Here is a 25,601-nt window from a genome sequence, read left to right as displayed (position 1 = left end):
AAAAAAGAATAAGTTAGAAGAAAATGGAAAAAAAGCACCTTTAATCTACTTTGAATCAAAACTTACGGTGGATAAATCCAAATATCATAGACCGAAGTTACCATGTATGAAATGGTGATCGAAGCGACGCAAACAAATTCAAAGTGAAATTGAATGTGCTCTGACTTACGAATTTTGTCATTATTTCCAAGCAATTTGACAATTTCACGGTCGACTGCTGCGATTTGATCAAAAATTCTATCCAATTTCGGGAACTTGTATGTCATTTGCATTGAGTACATTATAACAATAACGCCAAAATACATGCTTAAATTATTACCTGAAAAGTAACAATTCGTGTACATAACTTGGAGCAAACAAATTTCAAAACGAAAAAAAAACAATGCTGAACAACAGAAAGTTCTGAAAACTCGTCAAAAAATAATAAACTTCACTTTAAAAAACATTATTTGTTTCTTACCTATTTTCAATATAATGCTTTTATGTTTCGATAAAATAGTTGAATCATAATGAATCGAAGCGACAAAAGTGAGAATGTAGATGGCAATTACGACGAACCGCATGGTTAAACCAAACCAATACATTTCTTTCGTTTTGAATGCATTTCGATGTGGAATGACTGCAAACTGATCCAAATTTATCGTGACATTGGTGAGAAGAAAAAATCGCCGACGAAAATAAATTAAATTACCTGCGCCAGCGTCCATACGGGCTTTACACCAAAAGTTTTATCAACATAGGAGTTTGTTTTTTTCTCTATCTTAACCATTTCTTCACACGTCTACAGCATTTAAATCAATTGAACGAACTGACGATAGACATTTTTATTACGATTTTTTTTTTGGCTGACTCTCAGTTTAATGACTCACTCATTCACGTTTAAAAGAGTGTTTATGATTTCGGACCGAGATAGTGAGATAGAAAAATGAGTTCATTTGCAATGTTAATCGATTACACGGTCAATTAACTGAAAGTAATTCATCAGAGATCGAAGGCAATTCGAATTTGTGTTTTATCGGTTGATTATATCAGTTGCGTGAGGATAAATCCAAAATGACTTAATTCCATAAATTGAAGTATTATGAGCATTTAATCTTAAGCTACAGTGTGCGACGGCATGAATAAATGTGTAAGCACGTTTTCCATTTCCATTGCGTTGTATCGAAACATAACTCTTTTGAACGATAAAGATTACGAGCGCGTTAAATCAGCTGAAATTTCAAGAGTGTTGAGTGTTTCATTAGAAATTTATTATCGTATAACCTTATTTTTATTCCAAGTGCAAGCACTATCAGAGCCGAAAAAAGGAAACACGGAGTAGTATTTCCTAGTTTAAAAGCAAGCAGCCTTTATTGTGAATTATTATCATAATTGTAAAAAGTAACTAGGGGCTTTGATCAAAATCGGAAAAATGCAAATTGTTTGATAATTCATTAATTATTTTGTGATAAATTCGCAAATGACTACCAAAAATGCTTGCAAAATATTCCAAAACTAGAATTTTTAATGATTTACATTGACCGAACAATTTGATATTACAAATATTATAAAATCGGCAAAATCAGAAGTGAATACATTCAAATAAGGTAAGATTTGAAATTAATGCATTAAGATATGTCAACCTTGCTAATCGCCAATTTTTCTTGATATTTTGAGTATATATAGATAAAAAATCCCCTAGATTTACTAACAAAACATGAATAAGATCGAGGTTATTGGACGTGATATTAATGGTCTTTGACCATTGAAAACAAACTTACAATTGACATTCATGTTATCAGCATGCTCTTGGCGTACATTACGCCCATGTTGTCCTGTTTTCATTGAATTCATATGTAGTAATATGAAATTTCTAGTCTTCATTTCTCTAAATATAAGTTCATAGCAGTACTTGTAATCAGTGTGTTAGTTTTTCGATTGTTTGCTTGTTAAGCATTGTCGAATTTTTTGTAAAAAAAAAATTGCGTGGACGGTGCTTATCACTTCATTCATAGTGTTGGAAAAACCTTCTCTAAAATGTTTTTTTGCACATTTTAATGCGATAAAAAGTTTTGACATTGACGACTCACTACTAATAGCACACTATAAAAGGAATTGAATCATAATGCAGAGCATCAGTCATAATTTAAATTTCAAGTGAATTTTTGTGAAGAATAAAAGAATTAAAATTGTGTTGTCCCGTGAATTATTTGTTGAGAAAAATGTGTGCCGACAACTGTTGTTAAAGTAGCTATTAGCAGTTGCTACAACAGAAACAAGGCAAAAACATTTCTATGAAATTGCCAATTAAATCAATTCGATTTTTCTCTTTTTTTTTTTTTATTTGTTAAGAAGCGAAATGTTTTCAAAGTTTGTTGTGATTTTGTTGTGTGTACACATCAGCTGCGGTGAATTGTAAGTAATTTGATTGGATCACTGAAAATGTCGAATTCAATTTATGTTTCAATCTGCTCCACAAGTCAATTCAATGGAAAAGCATGTTGAAGCATGTTGAAGCATGAAGAATTTGTGTTACTTTATTTCGTTAAGACTTTGAGTCGACACAGTGTACAAATGTGAGTCTAGTGGTTTGTTTCTCTTTACTTCGAAAGTGTTCTTGAAATTTATCAGAAAACTTTGAATTTCTTCCGACATAATTTGGTTTGAATATTTTTAATCACGCATGAAGAACATCAAAGTTTTTGATCAAACGTGCATAGAATTTTTCTTTATTGATGGTAATTAGTTTAAATTGTTGCAAACAGAAATCGTGTACTGTAAAATTCCAAGTATTTTTATTTCAGTAAGCATGAGATGAGTCTATGAATCGAAATGAATTCGCTACAAGCATATTTTACGTAGTTTTATACAAAATGTGTTTATTTTAGTGTGTCCGTGTGTTCTATTTAAAAGCTTTCGATTAATATCCTGTTTGAAGCTAGTTTTAATTTGATTCACGACGTCATGACACAATTTCCCTTTCAAACGAATATAAAATGTTGTAAAGTGCATTCAAATTAACTTCAATTACTGTAAATGCGCAACTCTTGTAAAGTTTTTTTTGGTAACGTGTAAAATATAAATAGCGAATGAGGATGAAAAAAAAACAACTCTTTTTCTTTGCAATCTGGTTGAAATTTTTACGTAAGGGAAATACATAATATGAAATAGGATGAAAATAAATTCAGCCGCATCAGTAACCCATTTACAAAGTAGCCTTGAACTAAATCGTTTGATATCCATTCAAGCACTGGAAATGACTTATCAAAGTTTAAGTACATTGACGGGTGCCCAAGATATTATATTCCACTCGATTCTTCCGCTCTTGATATACTAGTTGTGAATGTCTTATCTTTTATTGCTTTAAAATTGCTGGCAACTAATTATAACTTTGGTTATTATGTCATACATGAATTGCTTGTCGCCAGCTAGAGAAACTGATACAGTTGTTATTGACAAATTTATAATTTTCAAATGCATTAAAATCATGATTGAAATCGATTTCTTTTCATCTGTTATGCAGTAAAAGTGGTATCGGTAAGGATGATGATTATAGTGGTGAAGAAGTTCATGAAGAAAAATTTGTCAAAAAGCATGCTTATCAAACAACAGGTTCCAGTCTCTGGAAATTCCCGTCATTTGGATTTGGATCAAAGTCGAGTTCAAGCTCAAGAAGCTCGTCTGGAAATCAACCGGTTCCATATGATCAAACTGGTTACGATCAATTTAATTATCAATCAGTACCACTGGCGCAAATACCACCGAATGATAATCATACGCAATTTGTTGAAAAACCATGCACACATAAACCGAAAACCATATTAAATGCAGCTACAAAGTGTTCACTTGTTACAAAAACGTGCACGGTAGAATGTATGAATAATTTTCAATTGCCAAATGGAGAGACGAAAACCAAATTGTATTGTAATGCCGATGGTGAATGGCAGATTGAGAATTTGGTTTGGACAGATGGGCTTGGTTGCACAAGCTCGACTGGAAACCAGCAGCTTTCATACGATCAAACTGGCTATATTTCACGGTATTTTATATTTTCTTGTATCGGACTTTGTCCAATCGACTTGGTATGGTTTTATTGTTTTAAATTGAAAGAATGATTTTATGTTAAATGTTTTTTTTTTCTTTGACTGATGGAAATCAGTTCTTTTTAAATAATTTAAATTTTTGGTAATCGTAAGCTCGGTTATGTTTATTACCCTTACTACAAATATCTTTATCATTACACTTTTATTAAAACTTATACATTAAGACTCATAAAACGAATTATTTAAACGAAATTTGCTCAAAATACTATATACATAAATATTTATATTGTCTCACAGTTATGGACAATCTAATGCCCATTCAAAAACCGGATCAGCACAATCTTATGGAAGAACTTGTCAAGATATACCGAGAACCATACTGAACGCGTCCAAAAGATGTTCAATTGTTTCAAAAACATGCACTATAGAATGTTTGAACAACTATCAATTGCCAAATGGAGAAACGAAAGCAAAACAATATTGCGCCGATGGTACATGGTTATTAGAGAATCTTGATTGGACCGATAAACTTGCTTGTGAACGTAAGTAAAACTTTGACGAGGAATTGATTTAATTTCAAAGTTTTCACATTAAATTTTGATTTAGTTTTTTTTTATTACGTAAAATACTTTTGAAATAAGAAAACATAGTACGAATATGAATTAAATTAAAAACTTACAGCTATTTGTATGCCACCTTGCAAAAACAATGGAATTTGTATGTCGCCCGGAACTTGTTCGTGTCCGGAAAATTTCATTGGGCCATATTGTGAACACGAGAAAAAGCTGTGCCTAACGAAACCAGTGGTCCCACATAATTCGAGGTTAATATGCGATATTCGCGTTATTTAGTGTGGGAAGTTTCTCTTATTACATCCAAGACATTTTCTCGTTACACTCTTTATATACAGGTTAATATGCAGTTCAACTAGTTGTACAATTACATGCGCTAAAGGCTACACATTTCCAGACGGTTCATCAATTACGAATATGATGTGCGAAAGTAAGTATTTCTCACAATAGTATTCATACTGAATAATAATGAATAATGTTTTTTTTTTTCATTTAATTAAAGACGGCGAATGGAAACCATCTCGACCTGATCAGACTTTTATCCCAGATTGTCAACGTAACATATTTATTTCAGTTACTTTTTCTTTGTTTTTTTTTTTTATTAAAAAAATCCCTAAATTTGTAGCCACTTGTTCGCCAGCGTGTCAAAATGGTGGAGTATGTTTGTCGTATAATGTGTGTCAATGCGCCAAGGATTATCGTGGAAAACAATGCCAATTTAATGTTGATGTATGTTCACCGAAGAAAATTGAATTCAATGGTGCCTACAGTTGTTCAGGCGACAATGATGCGCTTCGTTGTAAACTATCATGTATAGAAGGTGTTGCATTTTCATTTCCACCGGCTGCTGAATATGTTTGCGAATATGAAAAAGGATACTTTACTCCTTCGCCTGTACCACGATGCAATTACAGTTAGTACTATTTTCTGTAATCCATTTTAAAAGAAAGAAATAATGTATTTCATTTATAAATCTCCAACTTTTCTCATTTCCTCTCCTTCTTTTCGAATATTAAACGCTGTAAAAAATATTGCAGGTGCTGACGTAGAAGTAATTCGTGGCAATGAACTATCTCATTCATACAGCACTGTCAATCGTACAACAATAGTGGGCGGCGGTTTGTATGGTAATAGAACAAAAAAAGTTAGAAAGATCCGTAAAAAGGGTCTTAAGAGTTTTGAGATTGAAGGAGATGGCGAACAAAGTGGCAGCTATGAGAAAATCATTATAAAAAATACAAAGACAATAATTGTGAGAAAAGGCCAGAAAAAAACGCAAAGCAAAGGTGCTTATGAAGGTGATGAATACGAGTATGAGGAATATGAGGATGAAGATGGTGGCAGTGAATTCTATAGTGGAATGCAAGCGATTGGTGTTCAATCATTGTACATTTCAAGTGGATTGACGGTAAAGCATCGTGTACCAAAGCCAGCCACTTGTACAACATGGAATGGCAACAAAGTGAAAACATTCGATGGATTGATATATACACACAACTTACGTTGTTCACATACATTGATACAAGATAAAATCGACGGTTCCTTTGCCATCGTTTTGAGAGCTTGTTCAAATTCAAATCAAGCACCGTGTCCACATGCTCTTGAAATAATGATGTCAAATACGAAATACATTTTAGAAAGCATCAGTAAGGAATTCAATTTGAGCAAAAGTTTTCTGTATTCAATTTTCAACAGAAAATGTGTGTTCGTTTTTATTTTGCAGATGGTTCAGTGGTTTTGTTCAAAGAAGATAAAGAAATGGCGATACCAATGCAAATAATGGGTCTTCGCATCTCAAAAGTTGGGCTCACTTTCAAAATTAGCTTGGAATTGATTGGAATTACTATTTACTGGGATGCACAACGCGGCATGAACATTGAAACAACGGCAGCATTATTCAATCGAACAGCTGGGTTGTGCGGAACACTCGATCAAGATGTAACAAATGATTTTGCATCAAAGGATGGAACCGTTCATAAGACTACCGCAACATTTGTTGATGCATGGCAAACATCAAATTCTGCATGCCAAAATGATGTTATCAATGATGAAGGCATGGAACTTGTTTGTCCCGATGATGTTAAATTGGCCGCTACTGAAATGTGTAAAAAACTTTTAAATAATGAGAAATTCAATGACTGCTTGAAGGTAATTGAGATAAAATTGATAACAATTAGATTGAGAACAACTTTCATTAATTTTGATTTTTGTTTTCACTGGTCAGAACTTGAAAAGAGAAGCAATTTTAGAAGTGTGCATCTCTGACTTTTGTTATTGTAGACATGCAAATCGTAAAGAATGTGCATGTAATGGTCTAACTGTTTTTGCCAAAGAATGTCTCTTCCAGGGTAACACCCTGCAACCAGATTGGAGAAATATGGAACTATGCCGTAAGTCCTTTTAACCGATAGATGTAACAATTAGAAGAAACAAAGAGTTTCGAAACAGGTGCATAAATAATAATGAACATCTTTTTTATATATGTGAAATTTTAAAGCATTATCATGTGAAAATGGCCGGGTGTACAAAGCATGTGGTCCAATCTATGAGAAATCTTGTGGCAGTGCGGTTGAAAATGAAATTTCAACCTCGAATTGTAATGAAGGTTGTTTCTGTCCGGATGGTACTATTCAATATGCCGGAAATTGCATTCGAATTGATGAATGCCCTTGTGCCCTGCGAGGAAAAACTTTCAATGCTGGCAGTGAAATAAAAAAGGACTGTAATACGTGCAAATGCGAAAAAGGTATTTGGAATACTCTATTGGCATGCTCTATTTCTCTATAAAATTGATGTTTCGTTACTCGATGTATTTTTTATTTTAATTTGTTAAAGGTGTATGGAAATGTTCAGACTTGACATGCGGCGCACGATGCTCTGCAATCGGTGACCCACATTATCAAACGTTTGATGGAAAACATTTTGATTTTATGGGAAAATGTTCGTATTATCTGTTAAAAACCGATGATGATATTGAAATCACCGCTGAGAATGTCGCTTGTCCGGGTTAGTATTCCAGGTTTTTACCATCTTTCTTTTCATTTAACAGTTTTGTTGTCAATGGTCACTTGACAAACGAGCATTTCTCATGATTTGATTCGATTCGTCATGACGGTTGGACTCGGATAATTCAAATCGTATAAGTTTGAATTCAAAGAAAATGTCTGAAAACCAAACTGTTTCAGTCAGACTGACTGTGCTTTGAATTTCAATGCATATCGTTCAAAGTGTGTTCTCCAAATAACGTTTGTATTTGTTCTTTTCATCAAATCAATCGCAGGCAGTATTTCCGAATCAATGAACTTTGGTCCGGTGGGCGTTGATATGCCGTCGTGCACAAAATCGGTTGCCATTAAAGTGAAACATGAAAATCAAACAGCTACAATTCATTTAAAACAAGGTCGAATTATTCAAATCGATGGAGTTGAAATTACGAAAATTCCATTGAAAATATTTGACGGTTTTATGCGAATTCGGTTCGCAAGTTCGACAATGTTGCTGGTCGCCTTTCGTGATGGATTGAAATTGTGGTGGGATGGTATGACACGTGTATATATTGATGCGCCGATTAGTTATCGTGGTAAAACAAAAGGGTTGTGCGGAACGTTCGATTCGAATCAACAAAATGATTTTCTTACCCCAGAAAATGATATTGAGTCGTCAGTCGGTTCATTTGCAAATAAATGGCGTACCAAAGAAAGCTGTGATTTTGTTAATGACGATGTAAATATTCCGCATCCGTGTACGGCGAATACGGAGAATAAGAAGAGAGCATTAGAAGTATGTGCGAAATTGAAGAGCAAAATATTCGAAGAATGTCACTGGTACGTTTTGCATTAATTTCAAGTGTAAAAAAGAAAAAAAATGAGTAGAATCCAAAAAAATCGATTATTATAAATCTGTCTTTTTTTATCACAAGGTTTGTTGATTGGCAGCCATACTACGAGGATTGTATGTATGATATGTGTGCGTGCAAGAGTGATACAGCATCGTGCATGTGTTCAATTTTCACGGCCTACGCAAATGAGTGTAATGAACAAGGCAGTATTATACATTGGCGTAACTCGATTCAAGAATGTGGTATGTGGGATTGATTGATTTTTTTTGCTATCGAAGCAAGACTTCTATTTTGCCCACGTTTATTCATCGTGGTTGAATTCGAATCAACTAGATTTAATTACAATCAATTTAATTATTTGGCAGCCATTAAATGTCCTGCTGGCCAAGTCTTTGAAGAATGTTCGGATCGTTGCTATCGTAGTTGCGCCGATATGGAATCATTACCGAAAACATGCCGAACAAAATGTGTGGAAGGCTGTAGATGTCCAGAAGGTCAAGCACTTGACGAGAACAATGAATGTATTCCGATTTCAATGTGTCCATGTGCATATAAGGGTCTTTCATTCAATGCTGGTTACAAAGAAGTTCGCCCCGGTACAAAACACTTAGATTTATGGTATGTCATCGACAATTCTTACGTGGAAATAAGCTTTGATATCGATTTGTCTCTCTCTCTCTCTCTCTATTTCTATTTTCAATGATACAGTACATGTGATAGTGCTGATTGGAAATGTGTCGAAGCAACCGATAGCGATAAAGATAAATATCCGCCAGCTGCTGATTTACGAAATCAATGTTTAGTCGATAAAAACGAAGAATTCACAACGTGTCAACCTGTTGAGCCGAAAACGTGTAAAAACATGAACAATTACGTGCTAAAATCGGCAATCGATTGTCGGCCAGGCTGTGTTTGTAAAAAAGGCTACGTTTTAGATGTTGCATTGAACAAATGCGTACTGCCAGTTGATTGTTCGTGTCATCACGGAAGCAAGAGCTACAGTGATGGTGAACAAATCAAGAGTGATTGCAACACATGCATTTGTGAGAGTGGAAATTGGGTGTGTACGAAACGAATTTGTCCAGCAACATGCACTTCTTATGGCGATTCGCACTTTACAACCTATGATGGCAAAGACTTTGACTTCCAAGGTGCTTGCAGCTATGTACTGTCAAAAGGTGTGATTGATTCCGGCGAAGGATTTACGGTTACACTTCAAAATGTGATGTGTGGATCTCAGGGTGTAACGTGCGCAAAATCCGTGACAATTACATTGCACGGCAATGAACCGGAGTCTATAACATTGAACTCCGATACAACAGTACCGGGTGCACTTTTGAGTCGACAAGAAACAAATGAAATTGTTCACAAAGGAAAGAAAAAGATTATGCAAATTCATCGGGCTGGTGTGTTTGTTGTTGTTGAAGTGCCCGGATTGGGTGTACAAATTAAATGGGACCGAGGAACTCGAATTTATGTACAGTTAACTAGTCGATGGAAGGGACGTGTGCTGGGTTTGTGTGGAAATTTCGACGGTGACGCACTAAATGACTTTGAATCACCTTCGACGGGATTGGAGTCGAGCGCGGTGCTATTTGGAAATTCATGGAAACTCGAAGATTATTGTCCACGTAAGTTAAGAAAAGATTTTAAGAAAATATTTGAAGTAAGAAGACGTTTTTTCCATTGCATAGAACCAACTGAGCAAATCGATGCATGTTCAACACATCCGGAGCGAAAAATTTGGGCTGAGAAAAAATGTGGAATTTTGAAAAGTTCCATTTTTAGTGCGTGCCATTCTGAAGTTGACGTTGATAAATTCATGAAACGATGCATATTTGATTCGTGTGCTTGTGATCAAGGGGGTGATTGTGAATGTCTTTGTACAGCAATTGCAGCATACGCTCATGTTTGCACAATGAAAGGCATTCCCATTAGATGGAGAACACAACATTTTTGCCGTGAGTAGTTTTTTTATCACTTTGCCAATACTTGGAATGTCTTGAAAAGATTAATTCGTAAAGCAATTTTTTATTTTTCAATCCCTTCTTCCATCCTTCACTAGCGATGCAATGTGATCCCCATTGCTCTGAATACAAACCATGTATTTCGGCTTGTGGCGTTGAAACTTGTGATAATATACTTGATCAAGGAAAAAATTCAAAATTATGCACCGAAGATACATGCGTTGAGGGTTGTCATATCAAACCGTGTCCATACGGTGAAATTTATTTGAATGATTCATACACGGAATGCGTTTCAAAATCAATTTGCAAGCCAATCTGTTTGACTTTAAATGGTGTCGATTATTTTGAAGGAGATGTAATCAAAAGTGATAATTGTCAAACGTGTCACTGCAGTAAGGGAAAACAGATTTGTGTCGGTGTTCCTTGTACGGTGACAACTACTTTGCCATTCCATGCACCTGTCGTTATGAACCAAGATGAGTCTGCCACTTGTAAGACTGGTTGGAGCGAGTGGATCAATCAGGAAAGCTTAAGCGATGGCCAAAAATCAAAGAATCTCACCAAGTTCAATGACAACGAACCTCTACCAAACGCATTCATGTTGAAAAATTTTAAAAATTCTGCATTCTGTGACGCTAATTATATGTCGCAAATTGAATGTCGCAGTGTCGATTCACATTTACATCCAAAAGTAATTGGCGAAGATGCTGAATGTTCATTGGAACGGGGATTAGTTTGTGAAGGTCAATGTCACGATTATGAAATTCGTGTGTTTTGCAATTGTATCATCGATGACGTCGAAATTATGACACTTGATCATACAACTCCGCGTTACGTTCAACCAATTTATCAATCGAAAATAATCGAAATGACCACGGCCACTCCGACAGTTTACGGTTCAATTTGTAATCCAGCCATTCCACACGTTGAAAAGCCAGGAAACTGTCACGAATTTTATCATTGCACAATGAACACTTCGGGTGTTTGGACATTCGTTGAAAAATCCTGCGGTAAAGATATGATGTTTCATCCACAAGCAATGGTTTGTGATCATATTGACAATGTAAAGCGGATCAAACCTGAATGCGGTCAATTGCAATATAATGTAAATAATGAAGTGAATAAGGTCACCGAAATTGAGAAAATTATTGAAAAGACTACAATCATCCAAAAAGAAACGAAGAACCCACTATATGGATCGATTTGTAATCCGGCCATTCCACACGTCGAAAAACCTGGTAATTGTCACGAATTTTATCATTGCACAATGAACACTTCGGGTGTTTGGACATTTGTTGAAAAATCCTGCGGTAAAGACATGATGTATCATCCACAAGCAATGGTTTGTGATCATATTGACAATGTTAAACGGATTAAACCACAATGTGGCAGCGAATGGGAAAACGAAATTATTCAAGACATTTCAGTAATTTCAAAACTCGAGAAAAAATGCCCGATCGGTCATGTTTGGAGCGAATGTGCGGTACCATGCGGTCGAGCTTGTCATTTCTATGACAAATTCTTACAGAAGAGTGGATTGTGCACTGGAAGTTGGAACTCGTGCGAAAAGGGATGCGTGCCGGAAACAGCAGCGGCTGATTGTGGACCTGGGTATTATTGGCGTGACAATAAACTTTGCGTGAAAAAAGCCGACTGTACGTGTCAAAGTGATGATGGAAAAATTGTTAAGGTATATGCTTTGACCGAATGACGTATTTAAAATTGAAATTTTATTTTTAATTGAAAAATGGATATTTTTCTATATTTAGCCTGGTTCAGTTTATAAGGAATCTGATTGTAAAATCTGCCAGTGTATTGATAATTTATATGTTTGCGATGTACAAACTTGTCAACGTCAAGTAAACTCAGTTACCACTGTCGTTAAACCAATTACCTCTGAAATTATTGAAGAATCAATAACCGTTGTAAAGAAGCCAGAAACAGAACCAACTCAAGTTGTGATCAGCACAGTAACACCACCAGCCGACTGTGCACCAGAAAAGTAATGAGAAAATACCTTTAATGTTTTATCAAATTTTAATTTCTTTCTACTTTTTTTGTCATTTTCGCTTGCCAGTTTGATTCCAATGGTAAATGGTAAAATTCCTCTTCCAGATACTGCATTCAATGCCAGCAGTTATTTGACAACATCATTTAAACCACACTTTTCCAGACTCAATTCACAAGCTACACCTTTCTCACGTACGTACCTCCTGAAAGAAATGTCAATAATTGCATGCGATTGAAATTAATTCCATGGACTATGTTTTGTTCTTCGTTTTAGGCGGATGTTGGTCCCCGGAAATCGATGATCAAAAGCAGTACTTGCAAATAGCCTTTGAAAAACCTGTACCGCTATACGGAATTATACTACAGGGGAGTCCAACATTTGATCAATATGTAACAAGTTTTAAGATTTTACATAGTCATGAAGGTGGAGCATTCCATAATCTTGTCGATGAAACGACAAAATCACAGATTTTCAATGGACCAATTGATTCGCGTACGCCAGTAAAATCAATGTTCAAAATTCCAATCGAAGCAAAAGTAATTCGAATTTATCCGTTGACGTGGCATGGAAAAATCGCCATTCGAACTGAACTTCTTGGTTGTTCGCCGTACAAGGTGGTCGAGGAAGCAAACACAATACCTCCACATCACGAACAAATCGAAGAGCAACCAATTTGTGACGATCCACTTGGTGTTGATACTGGAATTTTGAGACAAAATCAAATCAAATTGAGTTCATTCAAAACCAGCATCCCAGAAATAAAAGCCAAAGAATCATTGAAACTGTCATCGTTGATTGGTTGGCAACCAAATATCGATTCACCAAATGAATACGTTTTGTTCGATTTCCTTCAATTGCGTAATGTAACTGGAGTTAAAACGAAAGGCGGTGACCAGTGTTGGGTATCAGCATACTATATATTATATACACAAGACTTTGTCATTTGGAATAAACTATTGAATGGAGATGGAAGCGGCGAACAATTGTTTTTGGGTAATTTCGATGGTATCAATGAAAAATCCAATTATTTCCGATTTCCACTAAAAGCTCGTGCAATCAAAGTCATACCAACCAAATGGCATAATTGTATCGAAATGAAAATCGAACCAGTCGGATGCTTCCTTCCATATGAATACTCAGAAATTGTTTTGGAATCAACCACATCATTCGTACCAATAAATGTTCATTGTAGCATTTGCCCAGGTGTTGACAGTGCATCGAGCGCAATCGAAAGCGTTTGCAAATGTAAGTCGGAGGAGTTCTGGAATGGAGTCGATTGTGTAGCTCGAAGCATGTGTCCGTGTGTCGTGAATCATTTGACCTATGGAGTTGGAGCTCATTTTGAATCAGACGATTGCTCGCAATGTACTTGTGTTTTGGGAGGCATTGTCCAGTGTAAACCACAGGATTGTAAGCCTTGTGGAAAGGGATTGCGACGTGTTAAATCATCAGCATGCCTTTGTCTTTGCGAACCATGTCCAGCTGGTCATCTCCTCTGTCCCACAAGTGGCGCATGCATTCCAGAATCATCGTGGTGTAATGGCGTGCAAGACTGCCCTGATGATGAAATAAACTGTTCGTACAAACACCAAGCGCAAACTACAAAGGTCATAACGAAAGTGAAGGAAAAGATCGTCATTACGAAAACTTGCCCAGAACCAAAATGCCCACCTGGCTTTTATGTGAAGGTTGTGCCATCGAAAAAAGGCAAACCTTCAGCTTATTCACCATTATCCAATGCAGTTGAGGGCATCTACAAGGAATCGAACGAAGATAACACGGAGATTCATTCAAAGCTACCATTGCCAAGTGATACACCAAATGAAAAGATTAAAGACGATTTTAAATGCGTCGAATATAATTGCATACCAGAAAGAGTAACCACTATATCGCAGACGGAGAAAATTGTTTGTGCAGCACCTTCTTGCCCAAGCGGTTATGAAGTTGTTTTTGAAACGACACCGCTTGTAGCGGCCTGTTCAAAATATAAATGCGAACCGATTGCAAAGCATGATGTCGTTTGCAAAATCACAGGAAGAACATTCAGCACATTTGATGGCACCGAGTATAAATATGATGTTTGTGATCACATTTTGGCTAGAGATTTATCATCAAATAATTGGACCATTTCAAGTGAGTATCAAAAGTTTGAATTTAGAAAAAAATGGAAATAATTTGACATTTATTTTTCTTCTTTAATAGTTCAAAAGAATTGCTCAACGGGTGGATTTGTGTGTCGCAAACAAATTACAATTACCGATAAAACGTGTAATTTGGTCGTTATTTTGAATACAGATTCAACCGTCAAACTTGATGACTACGAATACACAATTGATCAATTGAAAAACTCCGTTTACAGCCAAAGGAATTTGTTCACAATCTCAAAAGTGGGCAATTCAATTTTATACGTATCGAATTTGCAAGACATTTGGATACGATTAGATGACACTGGTGATGTGAAAGTAGGAATTTCATCAAAATACAAATCATTTGTCGATGGATTGTGTGGTTATTACAACGAATATTCAAATGATGATAAGCGTTTACCCGATGGAACCGAAGTGATTTCAACGGTTGACTTTGGCGATGGTTGGTGGCGCGATCCAACATCCAAACCCAAATGTGAACCAAATGCTTGTTCGCAACAAGAGCAAGACACAGCATGGGAAATGTGCAACAAAATCAAAGACGAAGCATTTGAATCATGTGCAAATGTCGTAAATGTCGATAAGTTTATTTCGAAATGCTTGGAAACTGCATGTGAATGTCTTAAATCTGGTAAAAGTGCGCAAAATTGTAAATGTTCATTACTACAAAGTTATGTATCGGATTGTATGGCTGCCGATGAAAATCTTCATTTCGATACTTGGCACTCTAAATTTGATTGCGTAGTTGAATGTCCCGCTCCATTGGTGCATCGTGATTGCTATCGCCGTCGGTGTGAACCATCCTGTGACACGCTCAACAAAGAAAATTGTCCATCTTTACCAGGCACTTGCTTTAGCGGGTGTTATTGTCCAGAAGGTACCGTTCGAAAGGGAGAAGCATGTGTTCCAGTTACCGACTGCAAAAATTGTGTATGTGACGGTTTCGGTAGTTCACAGTACATCACTTATGACCGAAAAAACTTTACATTCAACGGAAATTGCACATATCTATTATCCCGAGATGTTAAAATACCAAATGCACACACATTCCAAGTTTATGTATCTCTCGCTCCATGCCCAACATATGATTTGGATGTAAGAGGCAGTTTTAATTCGGAACAAAGTTGCACACAATCTTTGCACATTTTGTATGGCCAGCACATTATTCATTTGCAGAAAAGTACACAGAAACAAGATGCATTAGATACTTTGGTCGATGGAATTGCTGCACCGTCGTTACCGTTCAAAAATGAATGGGTTTTGATAGAGGAGCAGCGAGGAAAGGGAGTTAATATTGAATTAATTAAATCGTTGGTTGAGGTGAACACAATATTCGATGATTTGTCATTCTCGATTAAGATTCCAAGTGCGAAATACAGTAATTCAGTTGAAGGGCTTTGCGGTAATTGCAACGGCGACCCATCAGATGATCTCAAACCAAATCCAAAACATTTGGATAAAGTGAAATCAAACAATTTGAATGATATTTTACAAACTTGGTTGGCCGACGAGCCGGCATTGAATTTGAAAGAGAAATGTATCAGCGAAACTAAGATCTCCGAAGTATGTGTTCCACTACCACCAAACGACGATCCATGTCTGCAGCTACTCGATCAAAAAACATTCGGTCAGTGTCATTTGATTGTGAATGCTTTGAGTTACGTATCCATGTGTCAAAATGATATGTGTAAGACAGGTCCAAATCAGAAAGGAGCTTGCTCACATTTCGCCGCATATGCACGTGAGTGTTCTCGTAATGGAATTTGTGTTGACTGGAAGAAAGGTGCATGCAGTGAAAACTTCGAATGTCCAATCGACATGGAGTATAAGGTATGTAATTGTCATAAGACGTGCGACATGGTGAAAGAAAAATCGAATATTTTGCTCGGAACTTGTGCTGAACCAGTTGACGGATGCTTCTGTAAAGATGGAAAGGTATTGAACCAATTCGGAAAATGTGTGACTGAAAAAGAATGCTCACCATGTGATGATAACAATCACTTTGTTGGGGATAAATGGCAACCGGACAAGTGTACCGACTGTGAATGTACCACCAGTGGAAAGGTTAGTTGCACCAAAAAACAATGTGCTGTCAGTGGAGCCATTTGTCAAGTCGGTTTCAAAGAAGTCATCATTCAAGGTTCATCAAATGATTGTTGTCCGAAATATAAATGTGTACCGGAATTAGTTTCATCTACATGTCCTTTGAAACCACAGCCACAATGTTCTCCTTATCAAAACACCAAGATGATCATTGACACCAATAATTGTACGTCATATGTTTGTGTGTGCAAACCATTGAATGAATGTGCATCAGTTCAAAATCGTCCATTGCGAGCGGGTGAAAAATTGGTCAAACAAACAACGGGATGCTGTCCGCAAGACGAAATTGTTTGTGATAAATCAACGTGCCCAATTAAACCAACAAAATGTGATCAACTGTTCTATGAACTCATTAAAAAAGACGATCACACCTCTGATTTATGTTGTGATGAATTCATTTGTGTACCACCGAAGAATTTGTGTCTGCTTCAAATTGATGGAAAGACAATCACAAAGAAAATCGGCGAAAGTTGGCCAACGGATGAGCCATGTATTAAAAAGAAATGCACATATGGAGCGAATGGATCGCCAATTATTTCAGAAGAAAAAGAAATTTGTCCAGTTAAATTGTGTGGACTGGGATTTAGATTGGATGGAACAAAAGATAAATGCTGCGGTGTATGCATTCAAGATAAATGTGTCCTTGATGGAAAAACATATGCACTTGACTCGACGTGGTACAGCAAAGACAATTGTACTACTTTTAAATGTTCTTTGCTTGGAAACCAATTGGTGGTGTCAAGTTCACAGTCAACATGTCCTGATGTTAGCGCTTGTCCAAAGGAACATCGATATTTCGAAGATTGTTGCGAACGATGCAAGCAATCGATTGAAGATAAAAGTAAATTTTATCCCATTTGATATGATAACGATAATTGGCTGGATGAAATTTAATTAATTAACTCTTTTTCAAACTTTTTAGAATCATGCCTTGCAATCTCATTGAGCGATTCGCAAACCATTGGCTTGGTGGAAATGAATCAACAGCCACACGGACAATGTATAAATACAGAACCAATTCGTGGATTCACAGAGTGTCACGGTGCTTGCGATTCAGGAACAAAATACAATCGATTGACGATGAAACAAGATAAAAAGTGCCTTTGCTGTTCAGTTGCAAGTTCCGAAGAACTAAAAATACCTGTTAAATGTACCGATGGATTCAAACAAACGATTGCTGTTTCAGTTCCAAAAACCTGCAATTGTAAACCTTGCGAAGAAGATGAATCACATAAGCACAACGACCAATTTCTCGATTTTTTGAGATCAACTGTAGTGTATTAAGATTATAATTTAAAAAAAAAAACATTGATATGATATAAGATCGAAAAAAGGTATTTTTTATTCATAATTTTGTTCGAAATCAAAAATTTAAGAAAGTAATTAAAAAATTCATTTGAATCGAATACTCCAAATGACAAATTGACGGCTATATTAGTAGTAATAAAAGCTGTGAACGATACGATCAATTTGTTGTTGTTATTTTATTTTAAGTTGATATGTACATTTTACAAGCGAAATACATAGGTGTTGAGGTGGGTTCGATTTACCATTTATTGTATAGTATATACTACAAAAATAGTTTCAAAAAACTTTTCTCCGGTGAAATTAAACTTTAGATAGACTCGATGTTTTTGTAAAAGTTATGATTGAATGTTGCCAAAGTAACTGTAATAAGCAGCGGATCCTCGATTACAGAAATAGACTGTAGACTGTTTCATGTATACTTTCGAAAATGCCTAAGAAAATTCGAAAAGGCGTTCAAAAAAACAGCGTTGAATCTCAGGAATCAAAAATGTATGAAGCCTTCATTTTTTACAACATTTAATTCTTTATTCTCTTTGCCATTTTAATTACAATTTTATGCTCTAAATATTGAGGAAACAGTTAATAAAGTCATTTATTAAGAGTATTTGTTTCGTATGTTCATTACAAACATTTCGAAACTGTCTGACTCCAATTTTTGGTATTCTGAAAAATTGTAATGAAGAAAATAAAAGAAACTTATACTCGTATGAAAGAAATTTCAAAGAAAATTTGAAACAACGAACTTACATCAATAGTTGATAGTTTGTTAACCTGTAGATTGATTTGACCTCTCATAATCGTGGCAAATGTCGAAAAACATGCATCAAAAGGTTGGAAACGCATTCCTTTTGTACAAGATTGAAATGCATTTGAATTACTTTGTCTTAACCTTTGTACTTCAGTAAACCAAGTGTTATACTTTCGATCATCACCAACGACATTTTTTACTTCTTTCTGTGGAATTACAAATCAATTTGTAGATAAAATGAATAATATAATGGAAAACGCAAAAAAACACGATTTTTTACCTCAAGACAATTGATGGCGCCTGCAATTGCCACAAAATCTTCGGTTCCACCCGCACTTGATGGAGTTACAACAAATGCTGCAATACAAAGCAAATAAATCGCAAACATTTTTTGTTATTTTTTCTACCGATTGTTATAAGTTTGGAGACGACGATCACTACAATGACTTTGTAACTTTTGTGATTCTTTATTTATAGCAAATGGCAAATGACAAAATTATCAAATGACCATAAAACAGGCAAAAGATTAGCATAATAAATGAAACGTTACTCTTGTTTACACGGTGAATGTCTTATCATAAAGTAGGTTGTTTTGCGAGTCATATCAACTAAAATGTTAAGCTTGCGTATAATATTAAACAATCAAAATGATAATTTGAATTTGTTGATTTTTCACAAAAATCCCCGACATTCAAATAAAATGATTAAGATATTGTTCGAATACCGAACCGATTAATTGCTTTTGTTGTGCCAAAAAGCACATACGCACTATGTTTTGAATTTTATACTTCGAGACCGAACAGAAAAACTAACTGCACAGATTTGCAATGGAAAATGGCTTCCTGATTTGCTTGAAATTTCTTCAGTGTATCTGGCAACAAAATAACAATTCGGCTCAATGAGCTACATTTCTCTCACGAAAACTGAGCTTGACTGTTCTTATTTTTTTGATTTGGGACTCAATAAATCAGAATCTGAATATCAGATGTGTTTCAAACTTAATACTTTATAGTTTATAAACATTAAAAATCTAGTTTGTCATTGTCTTCGTTTCATTTCTACGTTTGTTTCAAAGCAAATTCCAAATGTACATGACCACAATTCACATAAAAAGATTTGATCATTCTACACAATTTTTGTATTTTCTACAGAGGATCACATAAGCACAACGGTCACTGTGTGATAAAATGAAATATATTGAAGCCTTCATTATATAAAGCGAAAATAATTCCTGCGGAATTATGAATAGGCGCCCTTAATATTGAGGAAAAAATGAATAAAGAGTATTTGTTTTCCGTGTTCATCAAAAACATTTCATGACTATTTTACTCCAATCTTTGGTTTTCTGGGAAAATTGTGATAAAAAAACTCATATACAGATTCAATTCACGAAAATTTAAAACAACCGACTTACGTCAATAGTTGATAGTTTGTTGATCTGTGCATCGATTTGAATTCCCACAATTTTGGCAAATGGCAAAGAACATTTATTTAGGTGGGTAATTAAGTCACCATCATTTGGAAACAAGGGTGGAAACCATCCTTCAGAACAGGTTTGAAATACTTTGAGCACATTTTGTCGGTTTTTTCGTAGGTCAGTAAACCAAGTGGTAAATTTTCGATCATAACCAACGACATTTTTGACTTCTTTCTGTGGCATAACGAAACAATTTGTAAATAAAATGAATTACCACGCGCACTTGATGGAGTCACAACAAATGCTATAATACAAAGCAAATAAATCGCAAATATTTTTCGTTATTTTTCTACCGATTGTTATAAGTTTTGAGACAACGATCACTACAATGACCTATTAGCTTTTGTGATTCTTTATTTATAGGCCAACAATTATAGCAAATTCTCAAATGACCAAAACGCTCAAAAGATTAGAGAGATAATAAACGAACTGTTAATATTTACACGGTGAATCCCTTATCATAAAGTAGGCTCTTATTGCTTTTGTTGTGCCAAAATGCACGTCATATTTCCACTCAATGGTCTATATTTTTCACTCAAAAACTGAGTTCTTAATTTATTGGGATTTATTTAAAAATCTGTTGTGTCTTCATTTCTACGTTTGTTCTAAAGCAAATTCCAAATGATTTGTTCATTCTACACATTTTTTGTACAGTGTACAACTTGATTTTACGAATTGTTTAATTCACCAAAATCTGTAAAATGTACGAAACAAAAAGAGCTACAAAATATTTTTGAAAAAATGATACAAAGGAAATTTCTGAGAATATGTGAAATTCTTATATTAAGTAGGTAATAAAAGTTCCAATCGTAGTTAACATATTGAGCTGTAAATGTCTATAAAAATCAAAATCCGTTTTTATTATTTAGTTTAAAATCTATCGTTATTAGATCAACATCTATTTGTAAATTTTCAAGTCAAGTTTTTTGAAAATTCACATTATTTCATTCAATAAAAACCGAGAAATCGAAGAATTTCTGATGATGGGTTCGAGATTTTTTTTTATTTTTTTGTTGATATTTGTTATTCTCCATTTAACTGGAGGATCCAGTTGCCCCCATCCAAACTTCGTCGCCAAACACGTAAATACAGTTGATATTGCGTCAAAAGAAAATGCAGAACTATTTGCACAGCAAGTGGAATCATTTCGAAAAAGTATTGGAGGACGCTTCACTCATAAAAACACAATATTTTTTTCAAATGGAAAACCGATTGCCTATAGAATTAAGTCAGGAAACGAAGAAATTTGCAGTTTTTCGGAACCTTTGACAAACTACGTTTGCATTTTTAATAACGGAAGTTGGAACTGCACGAAGAATTCGCAAAAATTATGTGCACAACATGCCACAAATAAAAATGGTCACTACTTGTACCATATAACATCATACAAATGTCCAAAGTTGAAATAATATTTAACACACAATTGATTGACAGCAAAATTTTAAAGTGAAATTAAATTAGAATAGAATAATAAAGAAGGAATAATTTCAAAAGAAATAACCATCGCTTACTCAATTATTATACTCCCTTTCACATCATCTCGTTGCTCTTTCACAAAACCAATGAAAGATATCAAAGCTGCCAACAAGCGCAATCAGTCTGTAATCAATGAGTCAATTAAAAATTATAGAAGCCATATTCTTTTTAAAAAAACGCCAAAAATAAAATCATTCAATCAAATCAGCATATTTTTGTATAAATTTCAGATTTTGTTCTTATGAAGCAAATTGACGTCCGCATAATATTAGAAGTTGTATAGATCTTAATCAAAATAACATTGCTGCAGGTAAAAATGTATCACATGCAATAGAAAACGCTTTTATTACATCATAATGTAATGAATTTATTTATGACATGTTCCGCTACATTTTTTTTGGAGAATTTATTGTAAATTTTAGATATAAATTGATCTAATTTAAGCACATCTCATTTCATTTGAGATTCGTTATTGAAAATAAAGAGAAGCATATCCGAAAATAGTGCAACGCTGAGAAAGGTTTTTTTCATTTTCCAAAATTAAAATGGATTTGAAATTGGTTTTGTTATTTTCTTACATACAAGTTTGCATTGGCGCAGATCAAAAGTTTGCATACGAACTTGATAACCCATATCAAAACACCAATTACTTGAAATTAAAATCAGAATATAATTCTATTGTTCGACATAAACGAGCAGGTATAAGAAATGGCTACAAAATTAGAAACGAATCTCATTTCATTGTTTCTTTAAATTGAATTATTAAAAAGGTACAAACAATAATCAGTGCGGAGGGGTTCCAGTCAAACAAAATGCACGTTCCACTTGCTTAGATGAAAATGATTGCTACATGCAATGTGACGTCAACTATCAGTTTCCGAATGGAAAAACAAAAATCGATCTGATTTGTGATGGCAGTGAATGGCATTTAAAAAATCTTGGAAAAGTCGATCAATTCGAATGCGAACGTAAGCGAATATTTTTTATTTTCATTTTACTCAATTGTCAATCTATCAATTAAATGTCATGTATTCCAATAGCTATTTGTAATCCAAGTTGTATAAACGGTAAAACATGCATCGAACCGAATGTTTGTTCGGATGAAAAATGTGAAACTGTACCTTATATAGATCACTCGGTACCAAACTGCACTTCATTCTATTGCCTCATTACTTGCGAGAACAATTACAGTTTTCCGGACGGTTCGACGACCATTGAATTGGTTTGCAATAAAAAAGGCCAATTTCAACCAATCAAACAAAATCAATACTTACCTTCCGCTTGCTACCGTAAGATTCAACAATTTCAAAGAAGGAACTTATTAAAATGTCCATTTTTACAGCTGCTTGCAATCCACAATGTCAGAATAATGGCACTTGTACAGTGCAAAGAGTATGCTCATGTCCATCAGGATACGGAGGAAGGTACTGTGAAATTGATGAAAGCTGTAAATCGAAACCAATTTCACAAAATGCGATGCAAAACTGTACTACAGATAAATGCCTAATTTCTTGTAACAAAGACTTTAAACTTCAAGATGGATCGACAGAAATGGTACTGGTTTGCAAGGAAGGCCAGTGGATATCCAGCAAGAACTTTACTTCAAATTGCTCACGTAATAAAGCAGGAATAAACTTGAATTTTGCTTAGTTGTATTTTATTTGATTACAGCTAATTGTGCGGCAGGTTTGATTTACTCGCAATGTGGCCCCATTTTACAGCAAACTTGTCAAAATCCTGGATACAGCAATGCAACATGTGTTGCAGGATGTTTCTGTCCACGTGGGCTTGTCAAGCAAGATGGTAAATGCATTCAATTAGATCAGTGCCCTTGCATGTATGACGGAGAATATTTGGCAGCTGGAGAAGAAACAGTTTCTGCAAGTAAGGTTTGGAATATTGTGAAAGAACAAATCCAATTATGTGTGATTTCCTTGTGAAATATAGATGAGGGGTCATCATACGCGACAGCGTGTAAGTGTCAAAATGGTCAAATGAATTGTGCGGCGAAAAAATATTCAAGAATACGTTGTGCCGCCTATGGAGATCCACATTATAAAACATTCAGTGGATATCGTTATGATTTTATGGGACAAGGCACATTTCGCATGGTGAAGTCGGATGAAATTGAAATTTTTGCTCACAATGCTGGTTGTCCTTGTGAGTTTTTTTTTTCGCATTTAGGTTCTGAAAACAAAATACTCAATTTGTTAGTTTTTCAAAACTTATCTTCAATAATCTTTATTTGATTGAAAATAGATTCGTGGAGTGCTACATCGTGCATTGATTCGGTGACAATAAAAATAAACAATACGAACAAAACTGCTGCAATTGTGCTGGGGAAACATTCCGAAGTAAAAGTCAATGATAAGTACATGAACGATTTGCCCATGTATGTTCTCGGCGACTATACACTCATTTCAAAACCGAGTTCATCAAAGACGTCGGTGATTTTCAAAAATGGGTGGCGAGTTTATTGGAATGGTAAGGATGCACTACAAGTCGATATAACATCTTTATACTCTGGTGATTTAAATGGACTTTGCGTTTCACCAAAAAGCCAATATACAAGACACAAAAGATCAACTGAAACGCACATGAAAGATTGGCTTATGGCAACCGCGAAAGAATCTTGCAATGGAGAAGGTTGCAATCAAATCGAAAAAGCGCTCAATCTGCCCCACCCTTGTAATAAAAATGCAACCAGTAAAAAGCAAGCAGAAGCGAATTGTGCAAAATTAAAGACAGCATTCACAACATGTCATGAGAAAATAATTTCTGAAAACTATTACAACGATTGTATGTATGATGTCTGTGCATTTGATGGTGATATTCAATTGGGTTTGTGTCCAAGTTTTGAGGCTTACGCCAATGAATGCAGTCAAAAGGGAAGCGTAAATAATTGGAGGCAATCAGTTGAGGAATGTGGTGAGTGTCATTTTGCCGCTTTAAGTATATTTGATTTAGTGTTAAAGTTGTATCAAAATTCGCAGTAATTGAATGCCCACCTGGACAAGTCTACGAGGAATGCTCCACTGAATGCTATCGAAGTTGTTCTGATTTACAATTAGTGCAACGAAATTGTAGCAGAGATTGTATTGATGGATGTCGTTGTCCCAAAGGGGAAGCTCTTGATAACAGTTCACATTGCATTCCAATTGAAATATGCCCAGGCAATTATTCCATTCCTATTTTCAACAGTGTATCCATGAATAACACGGAAATAAAGTACGTATATCGTAAATACCATAAAATTAGTGGTGTAATGAATCCAATAAAAACTTATCGCATTTTTCATCAGTGCATTCAATGGAACAGAAACTCATAAAGGTGAATCAGTCACATCGCCAATATTTGTCAGTACAGAATGTAAAACCGAACCGTTCACCGAGAATGCCGTGTTATCGAATTGTGATTTTAACAAGTGTAAAATCATTTGCAATGAAGGCTATTCATTCGCAGATAAATCAACGATTATGGAAATGACATGTGAACACGGCATATGGAAATATTCGCAATCAAACAACAATTCATCTGGCATTTGCTCATGTAATCTGGAAGATTCAGTCATATATTCTTTTTTGTTATTTAATTTTGTTTTGATTGTTTTTTCAGCCGTTTGTGATCCTTTTTGTCAGAATGGTGGAATTTGTACGCAACGAAATGTGTGTTCGTGTTTGAAGGAATTCGAAGGAGATCACTGCGAAAATGGTTAATACATGAAATTTTATACCAAATTTTGTCTATTCAAAAACATATTTTTTGCAGCAACCAAGAGTTCTGTTTTATATGAGCAATGTGTAAATCTGTGCAATCGAGGTTGTCCATATTTGAAATTATTTACAAGAAGCTGCACTAACTATTGTGTTGATAAATGTGATTATCTAAAAATCAAAGTAATACCATCTGAAGAGACTATCTCTATTTCAATT

General features: G+C 35.1%; 3 protein-coding genes and 1 long non-coding RNA gene across 5 annotated transcripts; 3 read left to right on the top strand and 1 right to left on the bottom strand.

The window, feature by feature from the left end:
- The first annotated feature begins 2,161 nt into the window (after positions 1-2,161).
- LOC116338338 (hemocytin) lies at positions 2,162-18,129 on the top strand. Of its 2 annotated transcripts, none has more exons than XM_031763518.1 (22): positions 2,162-2,394; positions 4,320-4,564; positions 4,704-4,845; positions 4,933-5,024; positions 5,097-5,150; positions 5,220-5,507; positions 5,632-6,240; positions 6,318-6,742; positions 6,819-6,984; positions 7,092-7,340; positions 7,430-7,600; positions 7,875-8,418; positions 8,514-8,674; positions 8,798-9,050; positions 9,141-10,063; positions 10,127-10,393; positions 10,498-12,089; positions 12,169-12,401; positions 12,477-12,601; positions 12,684-14,543; positions 14,613-17,501; positions 17,583-18,129. In XM_031763518.1, exons 1-22 carry the CDS (start codon positions 2,339-2,341, stop codon positions 17,942-17,944), a joined length of 11,706 nt encoding a protein of 3,901 aa, XP_031619378.1. In that variant the 5' UTR covers positions 2,162-2,338; the 3' UTR covers positions 17,945-18,129. The 2 variants fall into 2 exon arrangements, with proteins under 2 accessions (XP_031619378.1, XP_031619377.1); XM_031763517.1 differs by lacking the exon at positions 2,162-2,394 and adding an exon at positions 3,599-4,018.
- A 313-nt stretch (positions 18,130-18,442) lies between these two features.
- On the bottom strand, positions 18,443-19,179 carry LOC116338341. Its single transcript, XM_031763523.1, has 3 exons — positions 18,997-19,179; positions 18,716-18,922; positions 18,443-18,631 (listed from the first exon to the last, which is right to left on the bottom strand). Exons 1-3 carry the CDS (start codon positions 19,102-19,104, stop codon positions 18,590-18,592), a joined length of 357 nt encoding a protein of 118 aa, XP_031619383.1. The 5' UTR covers positions 19,105-19,179; the 3' UTR covers positions 18,443-18,589.
- Positions 19,180-23,038: 3,859 nt separating this feature from the next.
- Positions 23,039-24,997, top strand: LOC116338256 (von Willebrand factor-like). Its single transcript, XM_031763386.1, has 5 exons — positions 23,039-23,093; positions 23,341-23,553; positions 23,617-23,829; positions 23,929-24,597; positions 24,663-24,997. Exons 1-5 carry the CDS (start codon positions 23,039-23,041, stop codon positions 24,995-24,997), a joined length of 1,485 nt encoding a protein of 494 aa, XP_031619246.1.
- Positions 24,998-25,073: 76 nt separating this feature from the next.
- Positions 25,074-25,597, top strand: LOC116338342. The gene is made up of 3 exons (XR_004200867.1): positions 25,074-25,218; positions 25,285-25,380; positions 25,438-25,597. It is a non-coding gene; the product is annotated as an uncharacterized LOC116338342 (long non-coding RNA).
- Positions 25,598-25,601: the final 4 nt, after the last annotated feature.

This window comes from Contarinia nasturtii, unplaced genomic scaffold (assembly GCF_009176525.2).
Source record: "Contarinia nasturtii isolate CC-2019 unplaced genomic scaffold, AAFC_CNas_1.1 Cnas_scaffold_350, whole genome shotgun sequence".
NCBI classification, from domain to species: Eukaryota; Metazoa; Arthropoda; class Insecta; order Diptera; family Cecidomyiidae; genus Contarinia; species Contarinia nasturtii.
The sequence above is the reverse complement of the archived record's forward strand: the minus strand, read 5'-3'. Positions and strand labels throughout refer to the sequence as shown.